The 26,693-nt window shown below is 44.3% G+C and overlaps 12 protein-coding genes across 12 annotated transcripts; 4 read left to right on the top strand and 8 right to left on the bottom strand.

Annotated features, from left to right (window-relative positions):
• Nucleotides 1-50: 50 nt before the first annotated feature.
• N7495_005832 (reverse transcriptase) lies at nt 51-263 on the bottom strand (the record flags this gene model as incomplete). The annotated part of the gene is made up of 1 exon (XM_057208483.1): nt 51-263. The coding sequence occupies one exon, from the start codon at nt 261-263 to the stop codon at nt 51-53; it is 213 nt and encodes a 70-aa protein (XP_057062257.1).
• Nucleotides 264-1,225: 962 nt separating this feature from the next.
• N7495_005831 (uncharacterized protein) lies at nt 1,226-3,046 on the bottom strand (the record flags this gene model as incomplete). The annotated part of the gene is made up of 3 exons (XM_057208482.1): nt 1,226-1,530; nt 1,590-2,665; nt 2,745-3,046. The coding sequence occupies 3 exons, from the start codon at nt 3,044-3,046 to the stop codon at nt 1,226-1,228; spliced, it is 1,683 nt and encodes a 560-aa protein (XP_057062256.1).
• A 2,205-nt stretch (nt 3,047-5,251) lies between these two features.
• Nucleotides 5,252-6,802, top strand: N7495_005830 (6-phosphogluconate dehydrogenase, decarboxylating; the record flags this gene model as incomplete). Its single annotated transcript, XM_057208481.1, has 1 exon — nt 5,252-6,802. The coding sequence occupies one exon, from the start codon at nt 5,252-5,254 to the stop codon at nt 6,800-6,802; it is 1,551 nt and encodes a 516-aa protein (XP_057062255.1).
• A 679-nt stretch (nt 6,803-7,481) lies between these two features.
• On the bottom strand, nt 7,482-8,318 carry N7495_005829 (sugar phosphate isomerase/epimerase family protein; the record flags this gene model as incomplete). The annotated part of the gene is made up of 2 exons (XM_057208480.1): nt 7,482-8,135; nt 8,193-8,318. 2 exons carry the CDS (start codon nt 8,316-8,318, stop codon nt 7,482-7,484), a joined length of 780 nt encoding a protein of 259 aa, XP_057062254.1.
• A 791-nt stretch (nt 8,319-9,109) lies between these two features.
• On the bottom strand, nt 9,110-10,050 carry N7495_005828 (SDR family NAD(P)-dependent oxidoreductase; the record flags this gene model as incomplete). Its single annotated transcript, XM_057208479.1, has 2 exons — nt 9,110-9,939; nt 9,987-10,050. 2 exons carry the CDS (start codon nt 10,048-10,050, stop codon nt 9,110-9,112), a joined length of 894 nt encoding a protein of 297 aa, XP_057062253.1.
• A 2,717-nt stretch (nt 10,051-12,767) lies between these two features.
• On the bottom strand, nt 12,768-13,715 carry N7495_005827 (tetratricopeptide repeat protein; the record flags this gene model as incomplete). The annotated part of the gene is made up of 3 exons (XM_057208478.1): nt 12,768-12,993; nt 13,124-13,580; nt 13,619-13,715. The coding sequence occupies 3 exons, from the start codon at nt 13,713-13,715 to the stop codon at nt 12,768-12,770; spliced, it is 780 nt and encodes a 259-aa protein (XP_057062252.1).
• A 975-nt stretch (nt 13,716-14,690) lies between these two features.
• On the bottom strand, nt 14,691-16,596 carry N7495_005826 (GID4/VID24 family protein; the record flags this gene model as incomplete). Its single annotated transcript, XM_057208477.1, has 3 exons — nt 14,691-14,881; nt 14,932-16,522; nt 16,573-16,596. 3 exons carry the CDS (start codon nt 16,594-16,596, stop codon nt 14,691-14,693), a joined length of 1,806 nt encoding a protein of 601 aa, XP_057062251.1.
• A 683-nt stretch (nt 16,597-17,279) lies between these two features.
• N7495_005825 (mandelate racemase/muconate lactonizing enzyme family protein) lies at nt 17,280-18,487 on the top strand (the record flags this gene model as incomplete). The annotated part of the gene is made up of 2 exons (XM_057208476.1): nt 17,280-17,455; nt 17,512-18,487. 2 exons carry the CDS (start codon nt 17,280-17,282, stop codon nt 18,485-18,487), a joined length of 1,152 nt encoding a protein of 383 aa, XP_057062250.1.
• A 1,966-nt stretch (nt 18,488-20,453) lies between these two features.
• N7495_005824 (NADAR family protein) lies at nt 20,454-21,034 on the top strand (the record flags this gene model as incomplete). Its single annotated transcript, XM_057208475.1, has 2 exons — nt 20,454-20,584; nt 20,647-21,034. The coding sequence occupies 2 exons, from the start codon at nt 20,454-20,456 to the stop codon at nt 21,032-21,034; spliced, it is 519 nt and encodes a 172-aa protein (XP_057062249.1).
• Nucleotides 21,035-21,124: 90 nt separating this feature from the next.
• Nucleotides 21,125-22,774, bottom strand: N7495_005823 (uncharacterized protein; the record flags this gene model as incomplete). Its single annotated transcript, XM_057208474.1, has 1 exon — nt 21,125-22,774. The coding sequence occupies one exon, from the start codon at nt 22,772-22,774 to the stop codon at nt 21,125-21,127; it is 1,650 nt and encodes a 549-aa protein (XP_057062248.1).
• Nucleotides 22,775-23,155: 381 nt separating this feature from the next.
• Nucleotides 23,156-24,214, top strand: N7495_005822 (nitronate monooxygenase; the record flags this gene model as incomplete). The annotated part of the gene is made up of 1 exon (XM_057208473.1): nt 23,156-24,214. The coding sequence occupies one exon, from the start codon at nt 23,156-23,158 to the stop codon at nt 24,212-24,214; it is 1,059 nt and encodes a 352-aa protein (XP_057062247.1).
• A 151-nt stretch (nt 24,215-24,365) lies between these two features.
• On the bottom strand, nt 24,366-26,091 carry N7495_005821 (uncharacterized protein; the record flags this gene model as incomplete). The annotated part of the gene is made up of 4 exons (XM_057208472.1): nt 24,366-24,928; nt 24,981-25,243; nt 25,292-25,501; nt 25,562-26,091. The coding sequence occupies 4 exons, from the start codon at nt 26,089-26,091 to the stop codon at nt 24,366-24,368; spliced, it is 1,566 nt and encodes a 521-aa protein (XP_057062246.1).
• Nucleotides 26,092-26,693: the final 602 nt, after the last annotated feature.

Genomic DNA, 26,693 nt, shown 5'->3' with positions numbered 1-26,693 from the left:
ATTAGCTCGGTGGTATATATATACCATCGATCCATAGGTCCAGCCTAAACTTATATGCTGTTGGTTATCTCTAGCGAGTCACTTAGTATGGCAGCTATGGCGCCCAAAGAGCTATGTCGTCCTAAGGCGTCCGAGTACACCACGATGTCTGTGGTTGCTCGCGCCGCTTCGGCCCTTTCTATCGCGACCTCCCTGCCTAATTTAATCTCAAATTTGGAGAATGCCTCCTTTCGCCATGGTGATGGCAGAGTTAGGTCAATCATTTCGATTTCTTGGAGTCTTTCTATAAGGCCTCTGATAGTGGGAACCGGCAAACGATCCACAATTGTTCCGTCTTTTCTGGGCCGAAGCAAGACGCTCTATATGAGATGTTTTATGGGCAGAGTATGATAGCGTAGACGAAGATGAGTTGGTAGTATATATGCTTCTACATTAAGTGCGGCCACCATCTGAAAGGCGGATAGGACTCGGATAAGAGCCGCTTATTACATAGTACACAGGTGCCGTAGGTAGGTCTTATCTCGAAGTGGATCATGCCAGACGGTCGAGGTGTAGTTGTAAGGGTTAGAGTCCAATACGGTTGGGCTACCGTAAACAAGAGAAGAACTAATATGAGAAGGCTACCAGGGGGCAGGTGTATGAGTGGTATCCCATAGGGCTCAATTCCACTAAGGTAAATTGGGAACAAGAACAACTCTTGAAGTCTTTCAAGAGTCCGAAGACCTCAGAGAATTAAGTACATCAGGAAGTGGCAAATCTCTAACTAGGAGCCCCTGCTTCCCTTGACCGCTGGTTCAGCCAGTTTGTGTTGAGAGTCCATTGCCTTTCTCAGCCTTCTTGCAACCCACGCCGTTACAATGGAATATTATCTCTCGAAATATTTTGCTAAGTAGACAATCGACTGTATCTACTGTATCAAGAATTACGCTCAGGGAAACAAGTTTTAAATCATGACGCAATATAATTATGGCTACCTTAACATGACTGTAAAGAGAAGATCATTGACAGCTTGATTTCTTTAATCGTCATAATGCTATCACTGAAAAGTCATGAAATCCATAAGAAAACAAGGAAGGACCTTGTCTGGAACACATCCTATCACGTATTAACAGATACAAACAGGTAAAATCAGGTTGAGGTTGTCCATGGATATTCTATTTAAACTCAGAGGTGCCTCCAGCCATTCGAAAGAAAGACACAAAAAACAAACGGAAGAGTGAGGCCACTAATATTTTAGTATGATTTCCAATTGCTCCATGTCTTGACTGCTGTCGGTCGCAGTTGGGCATTTCTTTACTTCAACAACCATAGTTTGACCATCCGGAAGCCCGTGAATAACCTTATCATCGACTGTGACTTGGAGACCGGATTCAGTAGCATGAAGAATCCGAACAACAAGGGCTGGATTAATCTTGCTTTTCTCGGAAATTTTCATGAGTAAGTCGGAGACCGAGCGTGCTGTAAGATATAATGCACGGTAGCACTGTTGTGTTTGATCTGAGTCCGCAAATTGAACATAGAAGCAAGCAACTGGTTAAGGTAATACTCAGCAGCGGAATTCCACTCATTACAAAATATTAGTGACTTACCCGACTTCAACGACCGTTCAGTTGGTGGTCGATATCTTGGATCAATGTCTAAAACCTCTCTTTTGTGTGTTTTCTCAGGCAACTCACGCGAAGTCGCACGTTCTGACTTGGTTGATGCTTCGCTACTTAGCGATGTAATGGAAGAAGACTTCTTTCCCAAATCATCCTCTTTATATAAGGTCAGATTTCCCATGTCTCTTAAATCACTTTCGGTCAAAATCCGAACAGGGCTAAGATCTGGATCATCTTGTTCGTCACATCGTAGTGCAAAAACACTGATCGAGTGGGACGAAAAGACTTCATCCTTTAGCACAGCCATTTTAGAAGTCAATTCGTCTTCGGAAGATAACGTATCAAAAGGGCCCTGGGGTTGTTTTAAGCTATTTCCTCTCGTTGAGGTAATATTAGACCTCTTGCGCTTTTTAGATCCTGTCATCTGCGGTTTTTCCATTTTCGTGGAGAGCTTTTCGATTCTCTTCCTCAGGCGTGTAACATCGTTGGAAAGCTTCCGTTCAGCACCATGGTCTCGAAAGAGTTGAATTTGACAATAACACAATTCTGCCTCCCTCAAAACTCCGAAGTTCTCAGATGGTAGAAGTTGTGTTTTCGCACATAAACGGAGAGGAATTCCTTTAACACCTTTCGAGTGAGTAAAATCCGTGGACAAGAAGTTAAATCTCACTGATAAATGGCAGCCAGAAGTGCCTATAGTCGGGTTGGATGACCATGTTATGCAGAATCCATCAAAAAACGACTTTTCGACTTGAATACTCCCAGTTCCATAGTTTTTAGCATCTAGGTTCACCAATTCTAAGGCTAGAAGCTTGCCGCCGTGCTGGTGTGCTTCGCTAGAGCCGCGTCCATCTTTCCACAATTCCCAAGCGTACTCGGGTCTTACCCGCTGCGGTTCCTTGTCAAATGAAATATGCACAAACGTTCGGTATCGTAGGACTTCAGTGCTTGCCGCTTGGTTCGAGTCCACAATTGACAAGGCGTACACTTGGCCCTTGTTGAGATACGTTATCGGGACCTCGTCCTTATTCTCGGCCATTGCAGTAGAAGCCCCTATAGTGACTCTATAGCGAAATCTAGTTAAGAATCAAAGGTTAATAGATGATACAATAAAAGAGGTACGCCAAGCTAGTTTTCACTGACTTTTCACCCTTGACATGAGCCATGCCACCAGGGCTTAAGGGTGGGGATTCGGTCAAAGTCGTCATATCATATATAGACGATGCTTTGGCAAAACCATACGAAGTATCTCTAGAGTCATCTAGGTCCACGAGATTTGGATCACAAGTAACCAAGGCACTCGGCGCGAACGTGGTCTGCTGATCCTGCAGTTTCTTAGTTGGTAATGGCTCAAGATATTGCGGATTAAAGTTTTCAATCGCAAATGGTGTGTGCTGGTAGTATGCCCCGGAGTTCTCAATGAAAAGAGGATTAACTGTGCGCATGTGTAGGGAGCCTGCTTGGCTGTGTATACTTGCGCCAAGCCAATCAGCACGACTAGGTTTGCATACTTCATCGTACTGTTCTGCAAATGAAATTGTATTCAAGTCAAACTTCATCCCTAAGGGCGGGAGATTGAGGTTCTGTATATTTTGTTGGTTGAATTTGCTTGAGCTACCCGAAGACGAGTATGGATTAGACTGGTCGTATTTGTCGCGGGAATTTATTCGAGGGTAGCTTTGCCGGAAACGCGATATGAGCTCCTCATTGGGCTTTTGGGAGTTGTTTCTTCATATTTGCTCTGTAAACATCCTATCTCTCTAACTTGAAATTCCTCTTTGACACTTACCGTCTGCTCAACATGGCGATAGAGTAGTGGAGATATTTAATCGAAAGGAAACAGATTTGACCCAATTTTCTGGTGAGTTGTAGAGAGTCAAAAAACTACTGTGTAAGCTGTGCACGACCGTGAGGGGTTCGAGGTAAATATGTATTAGGCTTTAGCTTCAGATCTTATTGGCCAAAAAAGCGACACGTCACAAAAAGGTGGTGATCTTTCCAATCTATGATGTAGACGTAGGTAGTTGATTGACTAGTATAGCGTAATTTCTGCATTTTCCGTTCAACCAATTCCATTGCTACCCCGTCAAATTTCCCCATTTTTTAACCCCAAACTTAGCAATCAAAGTAAATTCAATTGAATGATAGGATTCCGACACTGGTTTATCTTATGCCCTTTTTGACCAGGTCTGTGAGCCTATTAATCGGTATATTGGGCAATTCAGTTTCAGTAGACGTATTTTGAACAGATTCAACGCCGGATAAACATCTGCTCACCATTTTTATCAACAGGTTCTATCGACAGTCATCAAGGTAAAAATGACGAAATCGATGATCAGTTAATTAGTATTTATTAAATAACGTAACATGGCGGGAAAGATGAAGGTGGGGTCATGAACCCGCACCCTGTCAACCTTTGGAAGAGGGCGCGTTGGCCACCACTATCACGACTGACTCAACAGTCTGCTCAATTGCAGCTCTGATGCCCTGTTATATCTACGGAGAGCCCCCAGCTCGTCCTGCCAGTCGTTGAACGGCGTTGCGAAAAGGTCCTTTGTAAGTTCTTCCACGCTCTTCAGGAAGCTTGTCACCTCAGGATCAGCATTTTGAACTTTGCTGACGCTTTTTGACAGGTTCTACGCCATGTGGTGGTTCTGTACGCGTTCACGCTTCGTTGGCGTTGAATGCGAGTTTTTCGCAGAAGGGACCAAAAGTCCCGAAATGATAGATAGAATCCTGATGGATTGATCTCGGCCACTAAAAATGATTAAAACTGATCCGAATGAGTCCAATCGATTAAAATATGTGTAAAAACTTTGGAAGCTTACATTCATACGTCGCTTTGTTGGAGATTCAAAGCGAGTATTTTATAATCTCGTCAGATTTTTTTATACACGAAGAGCACAACATGCCTCGACAATGCTCTGGACTAGTTTCAAAAGCGAAATCACTTCAATTTTCATCACCTATCCATTAATGTCAACTCCTACGTTGGGATGCAAACTTTGACCCGAAATAAAGCTACTGTCTTGGCTTGCGAGGGAAACGAAACATGTTGCAATTTCATTGGGTTGTCCCGGGCGAGCTCAACTCCTCCTGTGCTGAAGAATTCATGGTTGCTGGAATGAGGCGGGTTTTGGATCTTCTATCTCAGCCTGTAAGCCGGGCTTTTTGTGATGCTCAACGGGAATCTCATGTCCTACCATATTTCACTATTTTTTTACGGAAAAACTTCATTGCATGGTATATCGTATCTACTGTCAGTACCTTGGAGGACCTTTCCACTTCATGTTGCATAGTATTAAGGTTTCTGAAACTATTGTAGAAACAAATATTGATAGTGGTAAGTGAAGAACAGATAGCTCTTTTATCAGTAGACTTGTGATTTGGCGATAATGAAATAGCAATATGATCTCAATATCGTCAGTATGACGTCTTCTCATAGTAGCCTTGAAATCCGGTAATTCTCCAGATCATGATGATATTTCTTGTTACTTGGCGATAAGATACGTCAAAAGTCCATTGGTTCACTATTAACGGGAGCAAACTTTAAAAGGTTAATTCTAATGACAAAAGTATGCAACAGGTTTAACATCCAAAAGATTCTTTTCTTGTTTGAACTGCATTCGATCACACAGAACTACATCGCCATGGCAACAAATTCTGGAAGTCACAATGACCCAAAACAATTTCAACGCATCGGAATAGTTGGTGCTGGGAATATGGGCACACAAATGGCGCTCGCTTTCTCAGAGTTGGGTCTCGAAGTTTCTATCTGGGATGTGGTTGAAAAAAATATAAAACAGCTCCAGGAAATGTCGCAAAAAAATAAGCCCAAAAGCGAGATTAAAGGATTCCACGACATCGATAAGTTTGTCCAAAGCTTAAAGAATGAACACCCGAAACTATTTCTCTTTTCCATTTCGCACGGCAATCCGGCAGAGTCTGTGCTGGGCATGATAAAAAAAAATCTCAACAGTGGAGACATCGTCTTGGATGGAGGCAATGAGGACTACCGGCGCACCCAAGAGAGGCAGAATGAATGCGAAAAGATTGGCGTCCATTGGATTGGCATGGGAGTCTCAGGTGGTTACCAGGCAGCTCGCCGTGGGCCAAGTCTTTCCCCAGGCGGTAATGCGGAAGCAATAAAGACTGTGATTCCGCTACTCGAGCTATACGCAGCAAAGGACCCTAACGGCAATCCGTGCGTGGCTCGAATTGGTCCCGGTGGTTCAGGCCATTACGTGAAAATGGTTCACAACGGGATTGAGGGAGGTATGTTGTCCGCCCTGGCCGAGACGTGGTCATTCCTCCGATATGGTCTGGAACTGGAATATGATGCTATTGCAGATATCTTCAGTCAGTGGAATGACCATGGCGAGCTACGAGGTACCTACCTTCTTGATATCGCCATCGACATGCTACGAGCCCGAAGGTCTTCTGGAAAGCCAGGTCAGGAGAATGAAAGAAAAGGTTCTTATATCCTTGATGAAGTCCTCGATAAAGTCGTCCAGGATGACGACGACTCCGAAGGTACACCGTACTGGAACATCATGGAGTCGGCGCTTCGCCATGTTTCAACCCCAACTCTTGCTGCGGCGCACTACTTGCGTGTCGCTAGCGGGAACCGAGCAGAAAGGTTAGTAGCTGCCAAGAAGCTTCAACTGCCAGTACCCAAGCCAATCCGAGCAGCTGAAGACAAAGTGTCTATGATCGAGAATTTGCGCTCTGCCTTGTATTGTTGTTTTCTAGCCTCATTCTGCCAAGGTCTAGAAATGATAATGAAAGCTTCCGATGATGAGGGTTGGGGCATTGACCTAGGTCAATGTCTTCGGGTTTGGCGTGGTGGCTGCATCATCCAATGTGATGGTATAGCCGATCTCTTAGATCCTTTGCTAAAGCATCGCTGGAAAAATCTGAAACATGCCGATGAAGTAGCGGGTGAGTTGCACCGTACTTTCAATTCATTAAAAGAAATTGTGGTTCAGGGCACTTTGTCCGATCAGTATCTTCCTGCAATCTCTGCATCTTTTGAGTATCTGAAATATACGGGTGGCAAAGCACTCCCAACTCAGTTTATGGAGGGGCAGATGGACTTTTTTGGAGCTCATGGATATAACAAGGTCGGCGTTATTGGAGAGGACCCAGGGTTCGTTGAGAAAGGGCCTCATCACCATGAATGGCGGCCTGCAAAGGAATGATATTTCATATCTGTATATATGCGAATGGTAGAGGAAATTGTTAAGTAGGGATTTACAGTCATACTTCCAACGGTGGTATGGGTGACCATCGTATGAAACTTAAGTATTATCCATGAATATTTCTATGATCTACATAGGTGGTTACCGACTGCTTACATAGGTAATAAAAACATGACGTTCCAGGCTGATGTTAGGTATACTTGTTGTTGTTACTCAGGGATCCGGAGAATTGAATGTTGGCGAAGGATCCACTCATAGCATCGCGGAAGGGGGTGTTTACATTGCTGCAACAGACGCTGAATTGGTGTTCTCAAACAACTCAGGGTTGATATGTTATCGAACATTCTGATAGGAAATTTGAATGGTACCAGTGGATACAGTCATAATTAGATTTCCCCCTAAGAAGATTTAAACATCATGATATGTCTAGAATTTTTTAAAAGTCTTAGAAGCTCATTTTCTTTTGTAAATTATAAAATTGGACAGTCATTTATCCCTGCAAGTCACTACCAGCCGATTTTCTCACCTTGTCCCAAATGGCAACGCATTTTGACAGATATATAGTTTAGACAAATATCCCACGGCTATGTCAATAATTCATGTTTAGCGATAAGACACCGTAAATTTCAACCTAAGCAAAAGTGTTTTATTTAGTACCTATTGATGATATACCAATTTCTCACTCATCTGCACAATTTATCAACAGTTTCTGCACACTCTCCATTGCTTTCTTTGCATAAGGTATCATGTCATACTCTTTTCCTTTCCCTTCTGGCCCAGAATCGAAAATTTCCATCGAAAACCATCCACGGAACCCGGTTTTCAACACTGCTTTCACCACATCCTCAATCGGTAGATAACCTCCATCATACGGCATAGGCCTATAATCATGACTCCAACGACCACGGGGCTTTAGGCCTTGAACTTCCCCGTCGCTTAGCGGTGGAGAAACCTTGTATGCATCCGAAATCTGCAGCAGATAGATTCTATCGGGTGGAACGGTGCGAGCAAGCTCATCCATACTAGCAGCGAATTTCTTCAGCAGAACATCATGCGATACTTCTTCGATAAGACCTGATTTTGTCGCCGGGTCTGCCCATTCACTGCCCGATATTTGGAAGGTGTCCAGGCACAACCCAAAATTCTGGCGGTCGACGGCTGAGACAATTTCCCATGCTTCTTTCCAACTTTGCGCGTGGGTTGACCAGCACCAATTCTCATAGGCTATACGAAACCCATGCTTTGCCAGTATTTCAGAAAGCTCACGGAGATCAGAAACGATTGTCTCGCGGTCAGTAGATATTTTGCTCAGTGGGCTATCAGTAGCTCCGACCTAGGCGAACTGATTAATGAACACGTAGCAGACACTGCATTTATAATCAATACACACCTGCAGTAAATCCGTACCTACAGCCTTCATAATCTCAATCCAACCCTTTGCCCTCGTAAAAGCCTCTTCCCTTTTCACTGAATCTTTCGGCCAACCCTCAAAATTGGCGAATGGTTGCAGCATCATGATGGTCAATGAATTAGCATCACATATCTTTCGAATTTCTTGACCAACTATGACTAGTTCGGAAAAGTTATTCGGTAAAATTGAATGGCCATGTATATGTTCTGCGTATTCCAAAATATCGGGATAGGACAATTCAATCGAGATGAATCCAGCTTTGCTTATTGCTTCAAGCTTGCGGGGAAGGGTGTCATTGGGTGTACATCCAATTGAACAGGAGGCGTAAGAAAGAGGGATTGTCTGGCATGATGCACTAGTTATTGACATCTTGAATTGATCAATAGAGCATAAAATGAAGACTGAACTTTCTGTTTATATATGTAACAAAATACTTGTGTTCAAAGAATACTTAGACAAGTTCCATGGGTAGTGTATGAAGATATGGTTGATTATGACGTAACCTATACTTGCCAAGTTTCGAACAGGACTAACAAGATTGGAGGTATTTTTTGAAAATACTCTGTCTCTTAGTTGCCTGGGTTCTTCGTTTTCAAAAGTATTTTTTCACGGCAGGTGATGGTGTTTCGTCTGAACTCCCAAAATTCGATTTGTAGGCCACGGACCATAAAAACATGATCACAGCCTCATAAATGTAAGGTCTCTAGCTCATATAACAAAGTATAGTAGAACAATTAAATCAAGAATAATACGAGTCTAGCTCCATCTTGATAAAAAAAGATACAGCAAATGTAAAAATCTGACATTTCTCTCCGAGCTTCCGCTCATATTCTTTTGGAAAACAGCGAAATCTCTTGGTATTGGAGTTCACTCTATGGTAAAGGAAGACGAGGTTTTCAATTAACGGTACCAGCAGCCAAAACATACCCCCCATCTACAACAACAGTTTGTCCATTCAAATATTGATTTGTCGCAGCAAAAAGTACCGTGGAAGCCATATCCTCCTCCATGCCCGGTCTTCCTGCAGGAACTTTCTGTTCATATTTCTCTTTCGGAATAGCACTCTTCTGCTTCTCATCGCTCTCGCCAGTAGTCATCTCACTTGGAAAAACACCTGGAGCGATATTATTGACTCGGATCTTCAAGTTCGATGTCATAATCTCATGCGCCAACATCTTTGTCAAATGAATTGCCGCTGCCTTTGACGCATTGTATGCGAAATGATGCTGCGAGACCTTCACGATACCTGAAATGGACGTGATATTGATAACAGTACTTGACCAGCCGTGTTCCTGCTCTGAGCCCCGCGAGAGGAGAGGCAAAAAAGCGGATGTCATGAAGAAAAGCTGTGATGTATTTGTTCGGAAGACGTTATCCCATTCTTTGATATCAGCAGATGCACCTTCAAAGAGAGATTTCCGAAGCTTTTGAGGGTCTTCGTGTTCGGTTGTTTGGGATTTGCTGGATATTCCAGCATTGTTGATCAATATTGAGAGAAAATGTTCACGTTCGGAGATAGCTTCAACTAGATTATCAATTGAGTCTTTCGATTTGACGTCCGCTGTAATAGGAATCAATTGGCCAGGAATATCTGCACCATACAGATCGGCGACTCGTTCAAGCTTTTCTTTACTTCGGCCTGCGATGTAAACTTTTGCGCCATTGACAGCAAGAGCTTGGGCGGCCATTAAGCCAATTCCGGAGCCGCCACCAGTGATCAGGGCCACTGAGTTTTGTTAGTATATATTTCAAACCCATCTGAGAGCACAATACCTTTGCCCCTCACGTTGAAGAGATTTTCTAGCTTGAAATTCTGATTACTCTGCTCCGCGTCCATAATTATAGAGGTGGGTGATATTTTTTTCAAAGTTCGTAAGATTAATTCGAAGACTTAAGGTGAAAGTGAAAACGGCAGTTAAGGGACAGAGACATTGAAAAACAGTGTGATTTATGAGAGTGGATGTCCGAGCAAGCCTTCCAACATTACATCATTGTACAACCTTGAAAATCGTTGACAAAATCGTTGACCTAAAGACCAAGGCCAGATTATTGTCCGATCTCTAAATCAGGTTTGAATTTGTTTTCATAATGATCATTAGTTTTTACGGGAATAGAAAACTTGTTCTTGGGATCCACTCCTAGCAGAGAGAGGTAGAATTAAGTAGATTTATGCTTATTTTCAGCTCTACTGACTTGGAAATTAAAATTTCCATTTCTCATTGTCAGTTCACGGGAATCTCGATGCACTATTACTACGTTGATACGTGGAGTAAGTGTGCGGTAAGATGTGTGTTCATTCTAAGTTTCCGCGATGGAATCAGATATGCCCCGATTCCACTAGTTCTATTCACTTCACGAGTTCATTCATTGTAGTAAACCAGATTCCATTGGTTCCAGCACCCATTGTTTTGTACTTCATAGTGCTATCACTGCTACATATGTCATCCAAAGTGGGGTTGCTTTTAACAGTCACTGCTCTGAGTGGCAAGTTTCATCGCAACTACAAGAATTATATGTACTTTCGGCATAATAATTGAATATAGGACTTGATATATGTGACCTTCTAATTACAAGTCTCAGATAGCTTGCATCTATGTCTTTAACTGTCCTTCAGAGCTCAAAATTATGGAAAATTATAATATTCATCACAGCTTCTAAAATCCTAATCCTATCATAGGTCCCTGCTTCTATCAGGTGCTTAAATGACGCCCATTAGAGTACTGTTTATTACAAGCACCTTTCCAATCGTATCTGTCCGCGAATTCATGAGCTCACAAGATTCAGTCAACAAAGATGCATGGTGATATCGTGACTACAAACCCAAATGGGAAGAATTTGTTGTAATAGGAGCGGTCGTCAGTCCGGATTTAGATATTAATCTCATCAGATACGAGACCAGGAAACATTGGTGTCCTCTTGTCGGTTGACTAGGTTATTACCGAAGCAGACAGCTATTGATATCGTTTCTGTACGTATATAATAGGTGTATGCATATTGGGTAAAAGTGAAGTGTCATTCTAAAATGCTCAGATGAAAGAAGATATAGTAGCTGCCATGCCAAGATCACATGATCTTGGTATATCAGCTGATATTCGTTCCAACACTTCTTCTGCTTCAAATCGGAGGACATTGATAAAACATCCACTTACCGGTTGTCGGATGTGGCTTGGAAATTATTGGCAATCAAGTTGCTCATGAGAGAAATCTACGATATATTGTCCGCGAAAAAAATCCAGAATCCAGTCACTGAATTGGTCTTGGATGAAGCACTGAAGGCTCGGGATAGAGGTCGGCACGGTTTTACGGATACGAATAAAATCTCTACGGTTACGGTTACGAATAAATGCCCTCTATCCGTACGGATATCCGTAATATCCGTAGCATATATCACGTGTCTAGAACCACCTACAGTTCTAATATATATTTCCACATCTATAGAGTTATAAATCTCATGTAATTCTCAAGTAAAAGAAATTTCAATTAGGAATCAATATTATATACATCTCTTAACAAAACTAACTCTCTCATGGTCTTACTGTTCAGAGATTGTCGACGAACACCCAGGATATCCCTTACAGAACTGAAAAGTCTTTCAACTGAAACCTCAGCTGCTGGAATACCAAGGTAGTCCCTTGCAACTGCTGCCATCATGGGGTGTTGATCATTATGAGCGTTCCACCATGAAAGCAGCCACTTAGAGTCCTCCTGGTCTTCTATTAATCCTTCTACTTGAATAGGAGGTTCATCAAAATAGCGATCAATATCAGAAGCCCGAGATACTTCTTGAGAATGTACTTTTTGTAGAAGACGAGCTCTCATACCTGGTCGAGCAGGAGGATCCATAGTTCTAGAAGTAGAACTAGAGATGGAGGTAGCCAAAGGGGAATATTTCTTATGAAGAAAGACCTTAATGCCCTGAATGATTCCTTGGATAACCCCATCTTCAAGCTCTTGTTCCATTTCCTATACTTTTGCATTCCAACCAAGACAGCAGAAGAGATATCAGGACTAAGCCCTGCAAAGTCGCCTTCAAAAGAAGCTGCTTCTATAAGGAAGATTGATAGTCGCCAGACTCGGCGTGGTAGGAGACTTATTCTATCAATGAATGAATAACTATTTAGATATCAAATTAGGGACTTGGGATGATAAGTTTCTATCGTGGTATCGTATGATTTATTTAGGCGGTGGCATAATATCACGGATATAAGTTCTCGACTACGGTTACGGATACGAATAATCCAAAATCTTACGGATATGTATCCGTGCCGACCTCTAGCTCGGGACATTGAACCCAATAGATTGTACTCCTAATCAAATCACCTGGAAAGATAATAATCCCACTTGTGACGAAAGATTCGGGCGACTGCGATTTTTACAGTCTTGTCCATACAAAATCCTATAGATAAAAGTCTGGGATTATGAAGCCTCTTCACGTTTCCCGTGTTAATCTAGGATGTCTAGTGAATATCAAGACTAAATACTGTTTCGGGATGATTACGTCTGAGCAACTTCTCTCGTGCTTCCAACGCCCGTCGATGCATCGCTTCTGCCTCTTTATATTCCATTGCCTATCAAGCACATTGCCAAGGTTACGACACTGGTGATCGTGTCAGGATGCTCGCGTCCAAGCACCTTCTCTTGTGCTTCCAACGCCCATCGATGCATCGATTCTGCCTCTTTATAAGTTCCTTGAAGATCTAGAAACCACCCATAATTAGATAAGAGGGTGGCTGCATTTAATCCTTCTTCATCATCTTCGTCATATATAGAATTCAGCACACTTTTGGCATGCGCAAGGGAGTGATCGATATTTTGTCCAGTTTACGAAGTTGCCATCTAGAAATCCCCGTGCCATAATCCCTCGTGATTTAGCCTACCAGCCGTGGAGCTGCTGGTGCATGTCTAGTCACGCCCGGACGGATAGTTGCACTGGGCGGCGCATGTTAAACAATTTTTCGTTCATTTCTAGTCGGAATAGAGAATAGCTAAGCAGCGGCGCCAATGTATCGTGAAAACCTAGGATATTTTGAGTATAGTCGCGCACCAGATCTTCCGGGATTCCCTGCCGATCGAACATACTCATCAACGCTAGGAGATCTGTCGCCGCGGGTCGCTCATGTCGGATTTGCTCAAACAATTGCTGCCACGTTGTGATCACCGCATATCGAATGCTGGAATCGCGCTGGAGATCCGCGGAATCCTCAGTCTGGAGAAGCCGCGTCCGCTTTGACTTGCTTTCATGGAAAAATTGAAGATATGTGGAAACGGTAACAAGGGGCAACCGATTGGCAATATACGCCGCAGCCTGCGTGATAGAAGTGAGATATACTCTAGTGCCTGGACCAATGCCTTCTCGTCCTCTCCAACCTTTCTAAATTGGGAGGCTGGAGCTCTTCCTCTTATACCAGCAGTCTTTCCACTAGTCAAGTTACATTTTTCGACCTTGATGTTGACACTAGTCAGATAGTTACGAGTAAAGGTATACGGCGCTGCAGTTGGCATTTTCTGACACAGTTTCATGAGAATTTGCGCTGGCACATTGGTCAAAGATAAAGATATTCTGGCTCAAAGTTTGTCATCAGAAAGTCCATGCTCTACACCATAGCTATTTGGAACAAGGAAAGCCGAGTATATTAGATTTCCACCAATGATCTCCATCTGGCTTGAGCGAGGCTGCATCGGATACTCAGCAGTCTCTTTTGCGGTGTGTTCTTTGTCTGCCAATTTGTCGCACTGAGGTGATGTACGCAAGAAGATCTAAAGCGTGAAACAGTGATGATGTGAAGTAAGCTATGGAGACTACGGGGCTAATATGATGATGGCAAAATAATAAGCCTGCCTCTTGCCATATATAGCACAAACCCCATCTCTCTGGTCAGAATGATAGAAGATGCATTATTCATAGAGAGAATAAGATTTACTACGATATTGAGGAAGCGCCTCGAAGAAATCCTCATAAATAGCAGCGCCAGTCGAGTTTCAAAAGACGCGAGCGAGGAGAATTCCAATTTGAGCGTACGCTGACAATATCGCTGGGAATTTGAAGTGGTGCTACGTCAAGGGGAGACGAGTTGATAGATGTCATGAGCTTTGTCTCGACTGGAAAATCTATGCATGTTTAATAAGCAAGTCTTGATGCAGCAATACAAATGGAACTACTTGGAGAGTAAGAAGTCAAAGTCTGTCATAATGCATTGATGGATGAGAGATGGTATCCAAATTTTCATAATATGATATGTTAAACCAAGAGGTTGCAAATATGTTTCTGTCATGAGAAATCTATGACGGTGAGTTTGAGTTTGATAAAACATGCAGCACCACCCAGCTATGCAATACGCCGATCATCCGGCCTACTAGCCCAAACGCCCGAAAGGAAGAATGATGAAGCCGTCCAGGGCCAGAATGAATCGATGCCGATATCATCGGCCAAGAAGAATGGAAGAGGAAATAAAGCGGATTCTGGAAGCATGTTCCAACCTAACGGAAACCATATGCTGGGCATGTGTACTTCATGGACTCTGGTTTTAACGATAGTTGCTGGTATGGCGAGCTGCCAGGATCAAAGTAAAGGCCTTCAATATGGCCAGTTTCCCGGCAGAGAGAAATGTAGTAGAACCCGGAGATAGTAAGACCCTGGCGCGAATCTGTAGGGGTGATGAAGCATCGTTCTAGCAAAAGTTAGTCAGATCAAGGGCAAAGGGGTAGAGATGAACTATACCCTTCCATCGCATCAGGATCCATCCTTTGGCCAGTTCCTCAGTGAGCCACTTCTTACTGAGAAGATTTTTGGCGATCTCCGTATCAGACATATTCTTGAACGGTTGCAACTCTCGCCAATATGTGCTATCGACGTTCACGTCGGCCTTGAAATTCTTTGTTTCAAGTGTATGCTTATTAAAGTCGATGATTTCACCTTCTAAGAAAGTGACGATATGTGCGTCATGAGTAGGTGAGGTTTTATCGGGTATGTTGTAAGCCTCCATTGTACCACAAAGGGTCATTTCGGTGTAATCAATGGTCTGAATAGTGACCTTAACCGGCCAATTCTCGTCGCGGGTATTGTTGGCCAAATATCGACGTCCACTAGTTGTTTGAACATTGACACGAGTGTTATCCCGAGTGCTCTCCCAGGTACCATCACTGCCACCGTTGACAATCACAGGATCCCGATTTGGTATCCTCTGAGGTTGGGCCGGACAACATAAATTCGCAGCTCGTTGGCAGCCCACAAAGACCATGCCGTTTCGAATCCAGGAAGAGATTGCTGGTGGGGCAATGTTTTGTGTTGATGTAATAAAATCTCCATCTTCCCACTCGATGCCTTCATACGACATGAATCCAGTATCAGCCAATGCACTGAGTTGGTCATAGCTGGTTTTTGCATCACGCAAAAGATCAAGGTAATTGAGTGTGTCATTCAAAAGTGTGTCTCCAAGGTGGGCAGAAGAGTATAAATTCCTCCACCCATGCTCAGCATCACGGGTTGTGTTGGTAGAGGGTCGGTATCGGTATGTCCGCGAAGACGGACCAGGCGCTGGTCGTTCAGTTTCATTGGATTCTTCGGTGTGCAGGTTCGTGTCCTGATCCATCAGGTAATTTTCCAGCGCACGGGTCCGTGCTAACCTGGGTTGTGGCCTGGCGGACTGTAGCAAGGCCTCCACAGTGGAGACGCGAGAAATCAGATTGGCCGAGTTCAAGGATCGGTACCTGGCTCCGGGTCGATCGCCGGGTGAGTCTTCTGGACTGTCATAAGAAAGTGTGGGAACTTGTGACGTTTCAAACGTCTCGGACGACGATGTACGGGAAATTGGCCTATGTCTCGGTGGTCGTGCCGACAGGCTGTTGCGATCCGAGACGGCATAGAAGAATGGCTGAATACGGTCATTTTCATCTTCAGTTCGGCGTAAGCCCTCATTATATCCCCACGCGGTCCGCTCGAAATTAGACATATTGGCAGGTTCGGCCCGTTGGCGACGTATGGGGATGCGCCGGTTGACCTCGACTGGTATGGGGATGCGACGGCTGACCTCAACAGGTGGCTGACGGCTGAGCTCATCTATGCGCTCGTCTAAGCCGCGCCTGATGCGGGCGGCATCTCCCCTATTCTCGCGAAACCTACTCATTGTCGGTCTGTCTTGTGATGTTGGGTTTCGATGGCGTTGGCGATATTCGCTTAAAACTGGTATAGAGGTAAAAGCGCGCGCTCGTATGAAGCTGACATTCTCGTCGTGTGGGGTGTCGTTCACCAGAGGCGGGGTTTGCGGGTGATTTGATGTAGGAGAAATGGATGGGAGGTTAGGAGTCCTGTTCTAGAGCAATAGGTGAGATTGTGACTTCCAGAAGGCGAGATGAAACATACTGATGCCGAGTTAGGAGGCGGCATCTCCTCGGATCGGAAACCGGAGTCGGGATCGACAGTTAAATCATGTGAATGCAGAAAGGTGGATCGTGGACTGTAGAGGAGAAGAGGCAATCGGAGAGAGATGCTGAGTGTGAGTTGGAAATGGAACTGCGGCGACAAATGTGGAGAAGGAGAGCATCGTCGAATGTCTGACTTAGCTTACCTTTCATTAACCTGAAAATAGCCAACAATTTACTTTGATATTATAAATTATTCAAATACTCTCATCAAATATTACTACATTTAATCACTTCAAGAATCGCTTAACGGAAAAGTCCTCAGGCCAATAAGAGTAATGGAAGCTTTACGTCACGTCTAGTATAATTTTCAAAAAATAAATATCTTATTATTAGCTAACTGTAAATATCTAAGATCCATCAGATGCCATCCACTAAGTGAGTCAGTAATTGACTCAACTTTGGATGCTTCGTACGTCGTATATCTAATTACTTCCCCGGAGTTCTTAGTGCGGAGTCGGTCTTTGGTCTCCCCACGTCGGCAATCCATTCTTTCCCGAACGGAGAAACTCCGACTATTTCTATCGTGGGGAATCTTCTGCCCCTCGTTTTGGGAGATGTAACCCATTCCAGGTTCCTTCTTTCTTTCCCTGATCTCTGCTTCTTCTATTCATCTCCAGGAACTTCTCGAAACAATTCAATTTCAACATGGTCAAGATTAAGAGCATTGAATACTTTCGAGTACTACCTCGTTGGTTGTTTGTCAAGATTACTGACGAAGAGAATCAATATGGATGGGGTGAAAGTACCTTAGAAGGACACACAGAGGCCGTGGAGGGCACACTCAATGCCCTCTGTAAACGATTTGAGGGCTATGAAGCCGAGTAAGTATCCATCAAGTTGTCCTAGGCCGAATATAAGCTCATGATTTGTCCCGAAGTGATATCGAACACATTTGGCAAATGGCATGGCGTCTTGGCTTCTACCGGGGTGGTCCTGTCTTTATGTCTGCTATCTCTGGCATTGATATTGCCCTCTGGGATCTAAAGGGCCGACGCCTCGGAGTCCCCGTGCATCAGCTGATAGGAGGCAAAGTTCGCAGCAAGCTCTCTGTCTACGCTTGGATTGGAGGTGACCGTCCCTCAGACGTCGAAGCTGCCGGGAGAGCCCGGCTAGCGCAGGGGTTCAAGGCCATCAAGATGAACGCCACGGAAGATGTCAATTGGCTCGATTCGCCAAGTGTTCTAGAATCAAGCGTGGAACGTCTTAAGGCAGTCAAAGCCCTAGGATTGGATGCTGCTGTTGACTTCCACGGACGTCTTCATAAACCGATGGCCAAGCAGTTGGCTAAGGCCCTTGAGCCACACCATCCGCTTTTCATTGAGGAGCCGCTCCTCTCTGAACACCCGGAGGCCATTAAACAGCTATCTGATCAGGTCTCTTGCCCCATAGCTCTGGGTGAGCGGCTCTTCAGTCGGTGGGACGTCAAGCGTTTCCTAGAAGATGGTAGTGTCGATGTCCTCCAACCTGATATCAGTCACTGTGGTGGTATCTCTGAGCTTCGCCGAATTGCTTCTATGGCAGAAACCTACGATGTCGCTATTGCGCCCCACTGTCCCCTGGGCCCTATAGCTCTGGCTGCTTGTATGCAAGTCGATCTTGCAACCCCTAACTTTGTTATCCAAGAAATGAGCATTGGAATGCACTATAACACGGAGGCTGGCGAGTATGATATTACTAGCTATGTCAAAGATCCGTCAGTTTTCAATGTGAAGGATGGGTTTGTTGATGCACTGATCGCTCCTGGTATTGGAATTGAAGTGGATGAGGAGGTTGTGCGTCGAGCTTCGCAAAATACCCAGCCCTGGCTGCCGAAGGAATTTTTTGGGCCAGATGGTTCTATTCGGGAATGGTAGATCTCAAAATTGAGGGTCTGGAGGAGTGGATCTTGGAGATGGCCTTTGATACAGAATGTATACGTGAGGCAGCTTGGGCGAACCTGGAGGCTGTTGGCAGATGGGACTGGCAAAATTTAGAGTGACTGTGCTTCTGTATTGATCGCATTTGAAGGAATATTCACTTATGAGGTGCTTGACAGGAAGGTACCTCTTCAACAATATCAAAGCTGGGAACTTAAATGGATGTATTCTGACAATAGGTTCTGGAAATTGTTAGTGAGGAGCTTTCGAATACCGAGGTAGAGTGAAATATCATACATGACAGTCCCATAATTTGTTCATCGAAGCTGATGGGCGCTTTGAAGGTTTGGGTACATCGGCGTGTATTTTCGAAATGGAGGAGAGGACTCTTCTAGAGGTAGCATTCAGAAAATTGCCAACAACCCTGGAGCAGTGTGTGGAGCCAGGAAAAGCGAGTTGGGTAATAGATGTTGTACATTTATCATCTCGACTAGTAACCTGGAAATATAACGCTTAAAACGGGCCAGTGCTGAAGATATCTCCATAAATAATGACAAGGCGGAATCTAATAGCAGACTGGACATCGGAATGCCTTTAAGGGATATTTGGAAATCGAATTCTTCCGAGGTCGGTTGTTGGAATTGAAGAAAGATACATAATGTGGGAGTCCAAACTGCTTAGACCTAGGGACAATGCGAACCGGAAGCCTTAGAAAGTGAAAGTGAAAACGAGAGTGAAAATGAGGTCAAAGTGAAAAAAATAAGCTAATGGGAAGATCCGAACCTTATAAGTTACTAGTTTCAAGTCTTTGTAGCAATCTCTCGTGGTCATCACCACTTAACTCCAATCATCTCTCTACATATGTGCACAACAGAGGATTTCAACCAGCGATTGGGCTATCTTGGCTCAGAAATATGCCAGAATTCTTCAGAATCCTGACTTGATGAGCCCTCTTTTACCTGGCATTCTGGGCTGATCTCACTAGCAACACTGCTCTATCTCGGATATAATACGGCCACGGCAACAGAGATTTGGGACCCAATTGTTAAATAGACCGATGATATTCACACGGGTATGCCATTTATCGAGTTTTCTGAAAAACAGATGTACGGCTGCCTCGCTGACACCGTCGAATTGAAGGGGATGACTCCTCGTGGCAGAACTACCCTGAGCAACACAGATTCAATGCAGATCTCAAGTGTTTTCCGGTATGCAGGATCAGATATCATAAGACGTAATAGACACACACGGTGAGCTTGGCTCTAGCGCGATAGGAAAGAATGATAGACGCCTCGAGGAACACACGTTAATCTCAGCTATCATACGATATGAAGGTAGAGCCTCTGGTTCTTATGTGACGAGACTTCATACACTCCTCCCTGTTACGAACACTGTTCTCGTAAGAGATGAGATCCCCGCGTGGCTCCACAAAGCCTTTGAAGCAAAGCCTAGACTTCCTTTTGAACGGCATTATGGCAGACTAGCCTAAGGCATTGAGGAGGTGGAGCTCGACAAGTTGCATGAGTATACCATGAACCATCGCTTTATGGATGGAGAATGGTACTAATAGACTCAAACTAGTAGCATGAGCTATGAGGCACTGGTGATGTGATTAGCTGACCGCTAGCGAACAAAATGAGACAAGGCTGATGATCCTGTACTATTCTAGCTCGTATGTACATTCAGACACACTTTGGGCTCCACAGGCATTGTTCGGTTCCATTGTGGTGCTTTTTTCCAATTATAGCTTTTTTTCAGGATAAATAGTTCCACCACTCTGTGCTCCTTAATGATGCTGAATTTCAAATGGGACGGGGACAGGATCGGGACTAGCGTTAAAGTTGTGACTCAGATCTGATACTCATGTGACTTGGACCTTCTCAAAGTCTAGACTTAGCTACTTCAGAAAGGCTGCGAAAACTTTGGTTTCCAATCTCAGCTCATATTCGTACGCTCTGCAATCATGGGGGAACCAATAGACACCAGCAATCCAGTTTACTTTTGGAAACCAGAAGGGGAGACTGGATACTTGGGACAGTGGTGGCCATCATCATTCAGCGATGAAGGGAACTTCACATACGCAAATGCAGAACAGTGAATAATCCTCGTACTCCCATACAGAAATCATTGCCTTACTGACTTGAATGATTCTCAAGATATATGATGCATCGAAAAGCGCTCCTCTTTGCTGGTCCAGACCACCCCGTCACTCAAGAGATTCAAAAAGGTTGGAAACTGCATCCAGGGCTCCTTCGAGAGCTAGGCCGAAAGATCCCAAATTTCTCAGATGATGAGTGGGAAAAGCATCGATTGGAAATTGTTAAGGAAGGCAGTTATCTCAAATTTTCACAGAACAAATATCTCCGAGAGAAGCTGCTTGCAACTGGCGATCGAGAATTGGTTGAGGCCAGTCCGAGGGATTGTATTTGGGGTATTGGATTTGGCGCTGCAAATGCAGGCGCCAGTCGAGATAATTGGGGCTTGAATTTACTGGGTAAAGCACTCATGCATACAAGGGAGAGGTTAAAAAAAGAGGAACCATGAAGTGCCCAGGTGCCACATCCGCATCCATATGACTTGGATAACCTATTGATTAGTACCCAATAAAAACATAATGACCTCAGCCCGAGCCACTCAAAAATATGAGCCATCTATCACGTCTGTATTTAAGAACTGATCCAAATCAATTCTCTGCAACCCTGGAAGGTCAGCCACAAGAGCACCAAGCCAAGAATATTCTTCAGCGCTGGGCTGAAATTGTGGTGGAGACACGAATTGCTGCTCTCGTCGGGGTCCCGTGAGAGCTTCTTCAAGAATGGCAATATCATCCCTTCTGCGTTGCTGATGGAGCATGACCAGCAAACATGCTGCACTATAGGCCTCGCGCATAGTCTCAGTATCATATGTAGAAGCGACTAGACTCAAAGTCTGCATAGCTTCGGGAAGCATTTGAAGGGACGCACGAGTGTCCATGACAAGGAGGACGCAAATGATATGGAAAGGCACATTTGCAATCTGATGCCACGGGGAGCAATCCAGTGTCATGCTCCGAGCACATCCGAGTGCCTTTTTTAGTAATGACAGAACGTTATCTGCTAGAATGGATGATATGTCAAGATTTTGTGTATGAATGCGTCTTAGGATGCAAAGTACAAGGTTACACTGCGCTAGAACTGACGGTGGCCGAGTATGGCTTCCGTTCAGAAGAGTGGAAAGGGTTGAATTCAAATCCGTCTCGTCTTTCATTTTTCCTGGGTCTAAGCTCACCGACATTGGTAACAAGTTCAGAAGTTCCCCAGTGTAATCACCAGGTTTTGGTGATGGGAGCAATGGCAAATCTTGTTTCTGAAATGATACCCGTGAAAGACCTAGATCGTATGAGGTCCATATATTAAGGTGGTGCGCAATTCCAACCAATCGCCTTTGAATATCTGGATCTGGATCGCACTGGTCATTATGTGGCAGGATTGAATCACTTGGTGGCTCGGGGTGCAGTCCCGAAGCTTCAACCAGGTGCATCAAGGTCGAGCTAGCAATCCATGTTGAGTGTGGTGAGTCAGTGAATCGAAGATACATTGCTCGAAGTGCCCATCCAGTGATGAGGTCCACAGATGGCGGTCCGACAAGATCAAGCATATCCAAAGTGAAGCGGGCGCTGCGAACTAGCTGTAGTTCTGTGATCGTAGCAATACGTTGGGAGAATAGACATCCAATCGCAGCCACGCCACATAAAACACTGTCATATAAATTCGAAGATAACTGTGAGTTCCAGCGCGCATTCAGTCGCTCAAAGAAGATATCCTGATTGATGAATCCATAACATGGGTCTACTTTGTTGAAGTAAACGTGAGCTAGGCTACTTATATGTTCAAGCGATGTAATTTCGACCACGGGTAGCGCGGTAGGATTAATCAGCTGCGATGACAACTGTCGAGCACCAATGTTCCACCCAAATAGGTTGAGCTTTGGCGCCTTTGCTGGATCAATCTTCAATCCCAGTTTTCTTACAAAGGCAGCTCCAGAGTTGGCCTCTAGGCGGCGTATTAAGCCGGACTGATCTGACTCAGTTGCTTGACTAGCAGGTCCAGTACCATTTTGTGGTGAAGATCGGGATATAGGCTGTGCATCGGGTGTTGGCTGTTTAGCCTGTCTCCGGTCTTTGTAGTAACAGTCGTATCCCCACTCAACGCAGGTAGTACACGGGGCGTTACCATCACACTTCCTCTTGCGCTCCCGGCATGGGTTACAGGCCAATCTAGAACGTTTCCGTTTTAGAGCTTGCATAGCTTTGTGGGGGTTCAAGTAGTTAACGATCTAAGGATGAGTAAGGATCTTGTCAAATCACGGGACTTGGATCTTCACCCACTTACCCTGATTGGTTACTTTCATTTCTAATAATAACCCGCAATATCCGCATTTTCCAACTACCGCGGAGATAGTCGACATTCTTTAACGCACCTCCTTCATTTGTAAGTATTTAATCGAAATTTGAGTGGCTCAAGATGTAAAAGTGGTTCAAGTTGACTCTAAGTTCTTGCTAAGAAGCGAGAGACTACTTCAAGCATGAAGCCTCGAGTCCATCCATCATTCGCAACACTCTGTAGATCACTGTCATCTCCAACCTTTTGAACTTGACACATTCTCACATTTCGAACCCCACTGAAAATGGCAAGCAAACTATTATCCCGCTACCCATGGGCATCAAGTCCCTTTATAGTTGGCGCTCCAATGAGAGTCATGTCCGGCCCTAAGCTCGCCACCGCAGTATCTCGAGCAGGTGGCTTGGGATTCATCGGACCAGGAGCCAAAACCGAAGATATGAATCCCGATCTTGAAGAGGCATCGACTCTGTTAGACACTAGGAGGGCTTTGTCCGCGTTCAATTCATTATCAACATATCCACTCCTTCCAATCGGTGTTGGGTTTCAACTCTGGGCAGACGACATGAATGTAGCGACTACTATCATTGAGAAATTCAAACCTTGCGCAGCCTGGTTATATGCTCCTAGAGAGGGAGCAAAGGACTACGAAGAGTGGTCTCGTCGGATTCGTCAGGCATCTCCTCAGACGCAGATTTGGATCCAGATCGGTACCTTGAAAGAGGCAAGACAATTCCTTCAATGCTCTGAAAAGCCAGATGTGGTTGTGGTGCAAGGTGCCGAATCGGGTGGTCATGGCCGGGCGAAGGACGGACTAGGTATTATGACCCTGTTCCCTGAAGTCGCAGATGCCATGGCCGGCAGCCAGATTCCTCTGATGGCAGCAGGTGGAATTGCCGATAGTCGTGGAGTTGCAGCGGCATTGTGTCTAGGAGCATCTGGTGTTGTCATGGGAACGAGGTTTTTAGCTTCCAGTGAAGCGCGCATCAACAGCGGCTATCAAAATGAGGTCGTTCGTGCCTCTGATGGTGCGGTGAATACCACTCGAACACTGCTCTACAATCACCTCAGAGGGACTTTTGGATGGCCTGCCGAGTATAGCCCTCGCACCATTATAAACAAATCATTTTTAGATCACCAGGCAGGTAGTTCATTTGAAGAACTCCAGACTCTTCATGATGAGGCACAGAAGGCTGGGGATAATGGATGGGGACCAGATGGAAGATTGGCAACTTATGCCGGTGCTGCTGTGGGGCTTATCCATTCCGTTCAAAGCGCAGAAGATATTACTCGAGATGCTAGGGAGGACGCGCTGAAGAGGATCTATCAACTCGGAAGGCTGTAGGCAAACCCTTCTAAAATTTGGAATCATTGGAAGTATCAATTTATGGTAGCTTTACTTGATTGGAGACTTTGTCTAGAACAATTTCATAACAGAAACTCAATCGTCTTTAAATAAAATCTTGGTTGGAGAAATATGAAATCTCAGATAGCCATCACAGACTACCAAAAATTTCCACCATCCAATAATCATCAAACCCATTCATTGGTAACACTTCCTGGAGGGAAGGATTGGGAACAAATTCCCCGCCCATAGTGTTGGCTGGGATGCTGGGGAACCAGGTCTCCATTAACTTTGGCTCCCAGCTTTTCTTTATAGACTCCATCATCTTAACTCCCTTTTCATACAAATGCTCATCTGGGCTACCGGAAATTGAATCGGGTAACGTTGTCATAGAGGTTACCAGTCGTTCCAGAATTTCAAGAACATTGGCGGTGTTTCGTACTGTGGTTTTGTCCCATGTTGGGTCATCCAAGGTGGATAGGTTGTATAAACTTATCAATGCCCGACCGAACTGGAATACGATGGTAAATGGAACGCCCTTATAGCCCTTGGGAAAAGCTGTAAACCAATTATCGAACCAAGCTTTTGATGCATGAAGAGCTGTATAGAGACCCTCTAGTCGATGGAGCTCGGGGGAATTTGACATGAGAGGGGTCTGCATTTCTGACTCATGAATCACAAGTTCTGCAGAAGAGATGTACATATGAACAGTTCCTTTAACCATGTTAGTTATCTTTCAAACTCGATTTAAATCATCCAAACTTACGATCTTCGCGTGCATGCTGCGGCAGCTCAGCTTTCACAGAATCGAGCTGTGATTGGAACGAATGCGTGTAAAACTGTGGAGGAGGATCGATATACCCATCTCGTCGAAGATGATATACTTTATCTATGATCACTTGAATCTTGACGAGGGAAACAAGTATTTCATCTTCGGGGCATTCTTTTCCATCAGTTAAAACGACCAGGCATTCCTCCATGTATGAATTCCATCTCATTGCGTCGATTTTACAAATTGCCGATGCAACGCTGGCCAGCAATTAGTCATGCTTATGACAAATCTTGATGAAGAGTTACCTTGATGTGATCAAGAAGACTCCTAGTGCAGCTCTCCGCTCCTCTAGGGTTCTCTCTATAAGTACTGGCAGCTTCCAGCCAACGGCACATTTAAAAGCCTGCATCGTTGACAACTCCTTGAAGGGTGCCTTGTTAAGTCCCAAATCACACAATATTCCCAGAATCATGTGGGAATAAAAGTTGAGAAAGGGTTTTTTGGAAAATGTTGTCCTGTTTGATCTATGAGCTTTGTCTGCAAGTTTTAAACATAAGATGTTTCGAGGAGCTTACCATGATATAAAGGTCATGACCCCCAGGAGCATATCCATGCTTGAGGTTATTGAAACCAAGAGTTCCTGGCGAATAATTTCTGTCACTTTTTTGAAAAGTATATCCCGTTCGTTATTTCCTGGCACTGTCACGGCCATGATGCATAGCCATAGGAATGGCTTTTCCTGGCGAAGTTGCGGAGAGGTGAGATGAGTTGGTAAGTAGATAAAAGGCAGACTTTTCAAGTTTTGGCTTCGAAATTGACAGATAAGCTTCTCTGATTCCTTTAAGGGAATCGGTATTGACTGACAATACTCCATAATGGTGCTATACCCCGGCGAAGAGGTTGGATCAGAATGACACCCGTCATCAAAAGGCATTGAGTTGGTTTCCGAGCTGTTTGGTGTAGAGCTGGCTGCTGATCCCCATTCTGCAAGAATATTTGCTGATGTAGAAGACTGGTTTGTCTGAAGCAAGGATACAATGCTATCGAGCTTTGCCTCCAGTTGTGAAGTTTTAGATTTAGAAGCGCGACTTCGCTTCCTTGTCATCGGTGCCGGTCTGCAGTCCTTTTCTAAACGTTGGCACCTACGACAAGTTTAGTATATATACATATATATAATGTGTTTAAATTTCCATAATATCAAATAAGGAGAATCGAGATTCACTGGGGCACTCACCTTTCACACGAACTGCCAGTTGACTGAACAATACATTTGCTCTTAGCGCGAGAGCAGTTTGTACATGCTCGTCCATACCCAGCACCAGCCCCACTCGATGGTCTCATTTCTATGTTAGTCATTTCAGAGCCTCAGAGTTCAAAGATCTTGGCCTTCTCAGGGATTCAACGAAAATATGAGAAACCCGAAAAAAGAATAGGAGATAAAAGCTGGAGGAATTAACGGGATTGGGAAAAACGTGGCGAAATCCGCCCGAAAAGCTTCTGACTAATCTGATCTATAGTTGAATTGCTTATTTGAACGGGTTTCGGATTTCGGATTTCGTTATCCCCTAAATATGGCATTTCTTTATTCTCTTTTTGAATAGAAATAAATGTCGAGCATGTACCTAGGGAGTCTCACTTAATAAGATTTGACTCATTTGAATACAATAAATAATTATATCTTTTGTCTCACTCCATTTGAGAGAAATC

This window comes from Penicillium taxi (assembly GCF_028828555.1).
Source record: "Penicillium taxi strain IBT 34144 chromosome Unknown utg000004l_segment0_segment0, whole genome shotgun sequence".
Taxonomy (NCBI): domain Eukaryota; kingdom Fungi; phylum Ascomycota; class Eurotiomycetes; order Eurotiales; family Aspergillaceae; genus Penicillium; species Penicillium taxi.
This window is presented reverse-complemented; position numbering and strand designations above follow the sequence as displayed.